Genomic DNA, 11,295 nt, shown 5'->3' with positions numbered 1-11,295 from the left:
TCCCTCGGACAATGCAATTAAGGCGTCACACTCTTCGTTATGAATAAAGGGGTTTCTTCAATTAAGGAACAAAAGATTAAAAGAACAAAGAAATAAAAGAACTAAGAAGAGATCAAAATTGAAATTAATGCGAGTAAAAAGGAAGTAAGGTCAAAACTAGTGAAAATGCTATAAATACATAAAAGAGCCTTGAGTTGGGAATGAGAATTAAGGAATCTTATCATCGTCATAACCACAACTATGGCAACAATGATGAGTCAATCTCACTTCGTCAACCCCTAACATCGAGGAGTAAGTCAAGCAAGTATAATTGACCTTAATCCATAAGTCCTAGCTAACTTACTAATTACTTAGTGATGCCTAGGCATCTTAGGCTAGTTTCACAAGCCTTTTTCATAGTTTTTACTTGGTTTTCATGCATTTCTTAGGCAATGAGTAAGCATTTGGATGAGAAATGTATGCATGTTTTGATTCAATCAAACATTGTTAATTATGTGCATTTTTATGAGATTTATGCAAGATTTACTTGATGCAATGAATGATGCATTTTGTTTGGTTAATGATAGGTAAGAAGAAGCAAGAGAAGGGCAAGGAAGAACCAGAGGAGGCAACGTTGGTGGCCAAAGTTGGCTCACCAACGTTGACATGAACGTTGCTTGTGGAGAAGGAAGCAACGTTGGTGGCCAAGTTGGCTCACTAACGTTACCACAAAGGTTGGCATTAGTAAAAGAAGGCAACGTTGGTGGCCAAAGTGAGCTCACCAACGTTGCTAACAACGTTGCTAGCAAGAGAGGTGCAACGTTGGTGGCCAACGTTGGCTCACAAACATTGTCCTCCAACATTCCAAGGCTTAACAAGCAACGTTGGTGGCCCAAGGGTGGCTCACCAACGTTGTTGGCAATGTTACAAGCAAAAAAGGTGCCAACGTTGGTGTGCAAACGTTGCCACAAACGTTGCACACCAACGTCTTCGACAATTTCAAGAGGAATGAATTGGAAAAATTGGCTGCGACGTGCACGCGTGAGCGACGCGTATGCGTGAGAGGAGCGTTGGCACACCAACGTTGTGTCTTGAACTCTAGCGTTTGCACGCCAACGCTGTGTCATGTGTACAGGTGGGCCACGCGTACGCATGACGTGAAAAACGTTGGTGCACCAACGTTGGTGCCAACGCCAGTGGCAACACTCCCAGCAGCTTATTCATGCAACGTTAGTACACTAACGTTGGTCACTAACACTAAAGCCAATTCCAACTTCAATGGCACCCATGCAAACTTGTGAACTTAGTGAGTTAACGCCAATGTCAACGTCACAAAGAGCCACTTCTCACTTGCTTCAATCAAGGCCAAGAGCCCACATCCAAGTACTTGAAGACCCATTTAAAGATGAGAAGAAGAGTATAAATAGAAGAGTTTTTGAAGTAGAAAGTAGGTTGGAGGATTAGAGACTCCATAGCTCTCTTGTATCCTGGAGGATTAGAGACTCCAGAGAGCGTAGCATAGTTTAGATACACTTTTCTTTTCTGCAATTCTATATTTTAGTTTGTATTAAGCTTCATTTAATTTCATGCAATTTCAATTCCTTTCACTTCTTCCTTTCTGCAATTTTACATTTGAGCTTGTATTCAGTTTGATTTACTTTCATGCAATTTCAATTTTCCTCAATTGTTCTTAGAGCGATGATCAACTAAACCCCACATCATTAGGGGGAGGAACTCTATTGTAATTCACATGATTGAATTAAATTCTTCTTCTTCTCAATCCGCTTGTTGTTGCTAAGGGACAACTTCTATGTTTATTGTGATCCACTCACTCTGGAAGGGGGTTTGGGTCTATTGAATTCCTATGTGAGTCTCAAAAGGGGAATCATAGGAATTAGAATTGAAGCTCTATCCCTCACAATTCTCTTGACCAACACCATTCGGGAGGAATTGAGGTCTTGAGGATTAGTGTGGCCTATGGATAAGAGAATGCACTTAACCTCTTCTCATGACAATTAGATCAAGGAATTGGCAAATTGATTGTGTTTAGAGAGATTGGGTTGCCAAGGAATTGGGACTCGGTCAATTATAATCCACCATAGATCTACTTCATATGATTGAGAATGAAGTTGAGACCCATTGATTCATGATGAATTATGATATCTCCAATCCCTAATAAATCTTTCTTTCTTGTTATTCTTCACTTTAATTTGCTTTAGTTTCCTTTAATTGCCTTGAATTTACTGCTTCTTTTAATATCCAGCACCCAAAGCCCTTTACATTTCATGCAATTTACTTTCCATTGCTATTTACATTCTTGCCTTTACTTTCTTGCCATTTAAGATTCAGTTATTTAGTTTCTTGCCATTTAAGTTTTCGTCATCTACATTTTGCAATTTACTTTCAGCACCCTAATTTCTTGCAATTTACATTCTGTCAAGTCAATTTCACCAAACTCTCTCAATGTTAGCTTGACTAGACTCATCACCTCACTAAAGTTGCTTGATCCATCAATCCTTGTGGGATCAACCTCATTCTTGTGAGTTTTACTACTTGATGCGACCCGGTATACTTGCCGGTAGTTGTGCGGGTGTGATTTTCACCCATTAAGTTTTTGGCGCCGTTGTCGGGGATTGATTAAGATTGACAATGATTAAGAAGGTGATAGTCTCGATTAAGCATTTTCTTTGTTTTCTTTAAAGCCTACTAACTGTTTGACACATTGTGTCTACTAACTCTAACACTACTCTAGCAATAGAGTGTTCTGTTTTGCTTTTAGTTTGTTTGTGATTGTGCAAGTCATGGAGAATGAGGTGCATGAGGAAGGAGTGGCTAACAACAATGCCCAACCTACTAGGAGGGTGTTGGCCTCTTACACCATCCCCAATCCCAGACATTATAGAAGCAGCATCCTCACCCCAAATGTTCATGCAACCAACTTCGAATTGAAACCTCAACTCATCACTTTGGTGAAGAACAATTGCTCTTATGGAGGAGGCCCTCTTGAAGACCCCAATCAACATTTGTCTGTTTTCTTGAGGATTTGTGAAACTGTCAAGACAAATGGGGTGCATCCTGATATCTACAAGTTACTACTATTCCCATTCTCCTTGAGGGGCAATGCTTCTCAATGGCTGGAAACCTTTCCCAAGGAAAGCATCAACAATTAGGATGACTTGGTGAGCAAATTTTTAGCCAAGTTTTACCCACCACAAAGAATCATCAAGCTGAAAACAGAGGTGCAAACCTTCACACAAATGGAGGGAGAGTCACTCTATGAGGCATGGGAGAGATACAAAGCCCTGATAAGGAGATGTCCACCATATATGTTCAGTGAGTAGGTGAGACTTCAAAACTTCTATAAAGGTCTTTCTCTAAAGGCAAGGAAAGTATTAGACTACTCCTCAGGAGGTTTACTCCAGATGATGAAGACACCTTAAGAAGCACAAGACCTCATTGATATGATGGACAACAATCAATATTTCTACTCTTCTGAAGGGCACCACAACACAATTCCAAAGAGGGGAGTGGTGGAACTTGAAGGAGTAGAAGCAATCTTGGCCCAGAACAAGCAGATGCACCATCAAGTTCAGCAACAAATGGAGATGATGGCTAAGAAAATTGATGGACTGCAACTTGCTGCAGTGAGCACACAAGGCCAATCTCAAGTCTCACATGGATGGAATCAATCTAAAGAAGGTTTTGAGGCATTCAACTATGAGCAACAAAGTCCTAAGCAGGTGCAATACATGAACAACACCCCAAGTTCGTTCCAACATGACTTCCATGATGATGCATACAATCCATCTTGAAGGAATCATCCTAACTTGAGGTGGGGTGACAACCAGAATCAAGGACAAAGGAACTTCAATTCTAACAGCTTCTGCAATACAAACAATCAAAACCAACCCCCTACTAACAACAACCAATACACAAAACCACAAAACACATACCTCCAACCCCATAACACTTCACAATTTCCCCAAAACAACTTCTCCACACCACCATTTAACTCAAAAAAACACCTCTTCCAATGTCTCAAATAACTTCCATCAGCACCCATCACATCCCATGCAATCACAGCCACACCCAGATTCTCAAAGGATCTCTAACTTAGAGATCTTGATGGAGAAACTCATCAAAACTCAAGATATGACAAGACAAGATTAGGAAGTAGCAAGAAAAGATCAATCCCTGACAAGCAAGAACCAAGAGGCCTCAATCAAAAATCTTGAAAGGCACATGGGACAAATGGCTAAACAACTTGCAGAGATGGGTGAGAAGCGAGCAAATGCCTTCCCTAGTGGCACAGAAGACAAAGGAAAAGCTACAAAGTGGGTAGAGTGCAAAACAATCACATTGAGAAGTGGGAAGGTTATGGAAGAAAAAGCCATCATCGAATTATATACTACAAGAAAAATACCCATTCAACCACACTTTTTTTAAACTACATTTGAAAAGCGTAGCCTATTCTATGAATAGGCTACGCTTTTTTCTGTGTTGCCTTTTTATAAGAGAAAAATATACACAATTGTAGCATCATTTAAAAATTGTAGCCTTATGTATTATAGAAATCACTTATAAAGCGTAGCCGTATGTTGATATCTATGGGTTCACTTTTCGTATCAAAGAGAACACTTTTAAAAAGTAACCTATTTATTATGTTTTGGGTGCGCTTTAAAAGTGATGCCTAATGTATGTATGGCAAATCCCTAACACTTAGTAAATTTTTTGTTCCCTTTCAATTTCCTCCAGAAGAACACACCCACAAGCCACTTCGCGCACAGCAAACCTTCTTCCCTCCAGAAGCACACCCTTTCGCTATTCTCACCTTCGCGCATAACCCTCACCTTCGCCAACCCTTTCGCACACAACACACCCTCAAATAAATAAAGCAAAAATTTGCCCTCACCTAGTCACCCTCACTCACGCGACATACACCCTCATCCTCACTCCACCCACACACGAAAGAGGGAAGAAATCTGAAAGGGGGAGAATGGGAAGAAGAACAGAAGTGAGGAAAGGAAGGAAAGGACGACGCCGGCTAGGGCTCCGCCGCTGTCGTTGTCGAGTGCCAGTGAGAGAGAGAGAGCTCGAGGAAAAGAGAAAACGCGATGGAGGAGAGAAGAAGGGGGTGCTCTGTCGCCACTGAAGCTCCATCGCCGTTGCTAGGGCTTGTTGCCATCGCCGTTCTACCACCATTGGGCTGCTGTGCTGCCGCCGAGGAGCTCGAAGGGATGTCTCACCGCCGTCGTGCTCTGTCGCCAAGCTGTTGCGTTGCCACTCATCTCTTCTTCACTGTCGCCGCTCATCACCATCGTCGTATCCTCTGTCACCAGGTAAACATTCTCTGTTTTGTATCCTCCATTTCTCGCTCATTCTCTAACTCGCTCTCACTTTTCAGTTCGAAAGTGGGTATCGTTTTGATAGTCATGATGAACTGCAACGGCTAATTAAGATAGAGAAGGTATGTATCAATTTTCAATTGGTTCTGTGAATTTTTGGGGGGTTTTGGGTTCGAATTTTAGGTTTTGAATTAGTTTAGCATCTTAAGGAAAAATTAGTGAAAAGAACAGGTTTCACACTGAAATATTTTGATTTATGTCTTGGTTCATACGCATTCCTTGAACATAGTGGTTGCTTTCAATTTCTAGCTTCAAGCTATAATTCCTCTCTAATGCTTTTCAAATGCTTTTTTTGGTTATTTTTCATAGATGCTTTGAATTTTAGTGATAATAGCCAATTAAAATTTGTCAAAAAAATAACAGCAAATGGGAAAAAGGGAAAAACTTGGTCCTAGAATGTATAATACTGTTATTTGATGAAGCACACTGAAAATAGGAGTTTTATTAGTCGAGTTTTGAGTCAATTACATTACATATGGATAAAAACAGCTGTATAAATTCTTATGTAGCTTCTCCTTCTTGTTGCAATTAAACGGCCATTCCTTACAAAAAGAATTATAATATATTATTATTTAATTACGTATCCAGAGAAAATAATAATTGTGCAGAAATTCCGTTAAAATTAAAGGGTTACTATAAAACTAATGAGTGTGAATGAATAAAGTAGGAAGAATTGGATAGAAATATTTATCTGTGCTACTGCAGTCTCTAGCCTGTTATCCACTCTCCTAAAATTATTTGATTCTGAGTACTTAGCCCCTTGCTAATTAATAACATGGTAGGGTAGGGTTCCACTGCAACTTTCCTCTTATTCCCCCCTGTATTGTCGTTTCTTTTAAATACTATATATAGTTAGTTAGTCCTTTATGGAAGACATACATAACTTCCACCAAAGCTTCCAGAAATTTGATTCCTTGCCTACGACTACTACTATAGTACTAATTGTCAAGCATTTTTTGTGTTTTTATTAATTTCTTTTTCTCCAAAGTGAACTTGATGCAGCTGCCACCAAGCTGCAGAAGGTTTATAAGAGTTACCATACCAGAAGAAACTTGGCAGATTGTGCTGTGGTGGTGGAGGAACTATGGTTAGTTTTTTATGAAAACATGCCTTTTTTTGTTGGTGCGCCCTAGGTGTTTGATTAAATTTCTATCTTATACATGTAAATAATTAAATATTTTTGAATGATGAAGGTGGAAGGCATTGGATTTTGCTGCTCTTAAAAGGAGCTCAGTTTCATTCTTTGATGTGGAGAAACAAGAATCTGCTGTGTCAAGGTGGGCAAGGGCAAGAACAAGAGCAGCTAAGGTATGTTTTTTTCCAATTCATCATGATTAAATTTCAAAATAAAAACCAGGCTGCAGCTAACCCAACCAACAACACTAACTTCATCTAAATCTCTTCTTAATCTTAATTAATTTGATGTGATGTTTCCTTATTATATACAATTATACATTCCTAGTAATCTTAGTGGAAAGTAATTAGCTGAAGTTGCTGATTTTTTGTTGAAAAGTGGTAGTTAATTACTGCACTCACCTAACTATATCAGCTTATAGCTTTCGAGAGGTAAAATATCTATGTAAAGGTATTGATGCTTTATTTGAATGTATTGATTTTTGGTTATCTATATAAATACTTGTTTTTGTTTTTGAATGTTGGATGATATGTTTTGTTATGGTAAGAAATATGCATGCTGAGATAGAGATAGGAAGCCTGCGCGTTTTGTTAATAATGTTGCTGGTTTGATTTATGAGCTTTTTGATTGTGTGCTCCTTCAGGTGATTTTGCAGTTGAGTTGTTTGATGGAATGCGCAATAGGCTTATACATGTAAAATCCAAGTTTGTTAGAGTGCAGAATTTGTTGAAAGGCTAAAAGCCAAGTTTCATGATTGAATTAATTGATGATACATGCTAATGATTATTTGAGATGATGCTGATCTATTTGTTATATATAATGCAGTAAATTGACGATAATATATGTGAATTGTTTGAGTGATTTGTGGCTGGATTGCTATGTTGAGTAATGCAGAAATTGTTGATTTCATGAGTATGCTTAAATGTGAAAAGTGACAAAAAAAATGGTGATTTATTAATCCTGAGCACTTGGGGCTGATTTAATCTTTTCAACAAGTTACAATAGGTAAAAGAAAGTTAGAATGCAAGGTTAGAGTGAGTGAAAAGTTAGGAATCAATTTTTGACCTCTCAAAACCCGAGGTTACATGTTGCAGAATTATGCAGTTTCGGGCAGAAATTTGTGAACAAAATTGGGAGCAATATAGCCACTAAAAATGAGTGAAATTATTTTTCTATAAAACCTTAATATGTCTAGATTATTTTCCTAAAAGTTCAGAATTTTTCGATGTGTGGTTTGGGAGATATGATTTTTAGAAAATTGTCATTTTCTGCAGAAATAATGTTGTACGAATTCTGAAACAGCAACTTCAAAACCACATATCTCAATACTCTGAAAATATTTGGGGGTGAGACCAAAGAAGAATGAAATATTAGGATGTCTAGTATTTTATGTCCAAATTTCAAGACAATTAAAATTTTATAGAGAAAGTTGTGTCTTCTGGAAGCAGGGCTGTTCACTGCTGCGACAGCACCCTTTCCTTAAAACAAAACCATATTTCGAGAGGCATAACTTTTTCTAGAGAAGTGAAAATGATCTGGGACTTGAACTGAATGAAAGATGGGTAAGTCTGGTTCAACCACACCAAAATTTAGGAGAATCCAACCAAAGATGGATTTTATATGATTTTTCTAAATTGGTTACTGCTTGCTATTTTTCTGAAGTGTACTAAATCAGTAGCCAGTTTTTAAAAAATCATATAAAATTAAATTCTTAGAACGCAGTTGCAAAACCAAAACCAAAGTACACTTTAGGATTCCTATTTAAAATAAATAATAATATATTAGGATTTCTTTTGTCCCCTTTTTATATATAATAGACTAGTTAACTATACATATATCTTTTCAATAATACAACCTCAATTCTGTTTAGCTTTTGTGAGCAATGTTCTTTTCTTTTCTTTCTTTGTTTATTTGATTTACCCTTAGTTATGTTGTTTTCCAACTTCCATGGTTTTTCCTACCATTATTGGTACCCCCAAAAATTTTTTTTTTTTGTTTTTTTTTTGTTGTATTGTGTTTGATTGAGTGACATGATTAAATAACAGTGGAAAGAGCACAATTTTATTTACTTTATGGTTTTTCCTTTTACATTTGAGATATTGGTGTAAAATTGATATATCTGTCTCAATTCATTTTTAATTTTACAATTTAGGTTGATGATTCTCACTTTACTCTTTGAAACAACGCCGTTTTCTCCTTTTGCACTAGAAATTAAGCTGATTGGCATGATTTTGTGAATTTAGCATTCAGCTTTAATGAGAATAATAAAAAAGCAACAAGTTTGTTTTTTTGTATTTTTAATCTTTAATCTGATACTTTCAATTGGAACATGTGCTTCATTTGTTGCTCTTGCCAGGCAGACTTTTCAGAATTCATTTGGTTTTATGATTTTGTTTTCTTCATGTGTCGCGAGAATGGTCAAAAGAATATTTGTAAGTAGCCCGGTCATTTCCTTCAACATAATCTTGTATTGATTGCGTATGGTGGTGAATCAGTATGCAAAATCCATACATGCTTCTCTTTTTGAATTATGATAATCTGCAGCTGTAAGCAGGGCAGTAACTGCTTGGAAATTAGTTCTTGCTGGGAATGAACAAGGGAATGAATACTGATACAATTGTTAAGGCCAAGAGTTTTCTTGATGGTGATGAAGATCAGCATGAAAAAGATGTGTTTGAGAAGAATTTGAAAGCGTTTCAGAATATTTTTTAGTCATTATGCCAAGATTAGAAGATTAACGATTTTCTGTTTGTTAAATTCTTTTCGGATATAGAGTGCAAACTTTGCATTTTAATTGATATGTGATACAAGTTTCATGTGACTTAAATTATCTTAAGTTATATTTTGATTGTTAATTGCTTCTTAAGATTATGTCTTTGAATTGTGTAAGGATAATTTTTATTATTTAAAAAAATTATTTAGTATAATTATGTGTTTAATTTTATTTTATAATGTTTAACTCATTTAATTAAAAATATAAAATTATATATGTCATAATATTATTAAATATTATGTTGTATAAAAAATTATTAGAATATTATATATATATATATATATATATATATATATATATATATATATATATATATATATAGAAAATTTAAAAAAATAAAAAAATAATGAGAGACCTAAGGCTACACTTATATAGAGTAGCTATGGTTATACAGAAAATTAAAAAAAAATAATAATAAGGGACCTAGGGCTACACTTATATAGAGTAGCTATGGTATACAATGTGGCTACGTTTTACAAGTGATGCAGTAGCGTTGAAAAGCGTAGCCTATTCTGGTAAAAATGGAAGCTGAAAAGCGTAGCCTTTGGTCCTGGACAGCATCACTTGATAAGCGCACCCTATTCCCAAATGCCAAAAGCATAGCCCTTGGTGCAGAAAAGCGTAGCCTTTGAGAATAGGCAACGGCCGAATAGGAATCACCCCAAAAAACGTAGCCGTAGCCCAGAAAGCGTAGCCGTAGCCTAAGACATCATTTTTTTTTACTTTTGGCTACACTTTTCAAGTGTACCTGAATGGATATTTTTCTTGTAGTTCAGGAAGAGCACGACAGAGAAGTTTCAAAAGAAAAGATAGAGGAGAAAAGTGAGGAGGATCACAAGACTGAAGATTCACAAATCTCAAAGGATGACAAGAACATCCTTGAACCACAGCCACAAGAGAAGAAGGAAGAGGTGAAGCCATATGTCCACAAACTTCCATATCCTCAAAGGTTCAAAAGGAAAACAAGGAAAAGGAATACTCCAAATTCCTGGAAATATTCAAGATACTCCACATCAATATTCCTTTTGTAAAAGCACTTGAACAGATGCCACTATATGCTAAATTTATAAAGGAAGTGCTAACAAAGAAAAGGTCCTTGAAAGAAGGACAAATTGTTGAGATGACAATGGAGTGTAGTGCTATTCTCTAGAGAGACTTGCCAAGGAAGAGGAAGGATCCAGGGAGCTTTCATATCCCCTGCACCATAGGCAACATGATAATTGAGAGAGCATTTTGTGACCTTGGTGCAAGCATAAATCTTATGCCTCTATCCTTGATGAAGAAGCTCCAAATTCTTGAACTGAAATCCACTTAGATAGCTCTCCAAATGGATGACAAATCCATTAAGCAAGCACTTGGAGTCGTGGAGAATGTGCTGGTAAGAGTAGAGAAATTTTTTCTCCCAGCTAACTTTGTCATCTTAGACATGGAGGAGGACTCTAGCACTCCCATCATTCTGGGGAGGCCTTTCTTAGCTACGGGAAGAGCATTAATAGATGTTGAGAAAGGGGAATTGTTGCTAAGAGTGCATGATGAGCACCTAGCATTTCATGTCTTCAAGACCCTGCACGAGCCCACTCAAGAAGAGGAATGCATAAAGGTTAATGCTAGAGATCCAAACTTGAAGGAGGCACCTGATGAATCACTCCCTATGTATTTAAACCCATGCTTGAGAGACAGAGTGGAGATTCTGTGGGACCCACTAATCCTGAGAGGCTAGGAAATTCGAATTCCCTGCCCCTATGTGGGCGTTTGAACGCCCAGCCTCTGCTCCCTGGTTGGCGTTCAACGCTAGCTTCTTGCTCCATTGTGGGCGTTGAATGCCCAGCCTTTGCTCCCTGGCGGTTGTTCAATGACAGCTTCTTGCTCCATGTAGGGCGTTGAACACCCATTAGGGTCTCTCTTCCTGGCGTTCAACGCTAGGTCTCTGCTCTTTATAGGGCGTTGAATGCCCAAAATGGTCCCATTCTAGCGTTCAAAACCAGCAAGCTACTCCCTCTTGG

The 11,295-nt window shown here is 37.5% G+C and overlaps 1 protein-coding gene across 1 annotated transcript; it reads left to right on the top strand.

Annotated features, from left to right (window-relative positions):
- The first annotated feature begins 10,619 nt into the window (after positions 1-10,619).
- Positions 10,620-11,012, top strand: LOC148564646 (uncharacterized). Its single transcript, XM_088487066.1, has one exon. It carries the CDS (start codon positions 10,620-10,622, stop codon positions 11,010-11,012), a length of 393 nt encoding a protein of 130 aa, XP_088343192.1.
- Positions 11,013-11,295: the final 283 nt, after the last annotated feature.

This window comes from Arachis ipaensis, chromosome B5 (assembly GCF_059453495.1).
Source record: "Arachis ipaensis isolate K30076 ecotype BB chromosome B5, ASM5945349v1, whole genome shotgun sequence".
NCBI lineage: Eukaryota > Viridiplantae > Streptophyta > Magnoliopsida > Fabales > Fabaceae > Arachis > Arachis ipaensis.
This window is presented reverse-complemented; position numbering and strand designations above follow the sequence as displayed.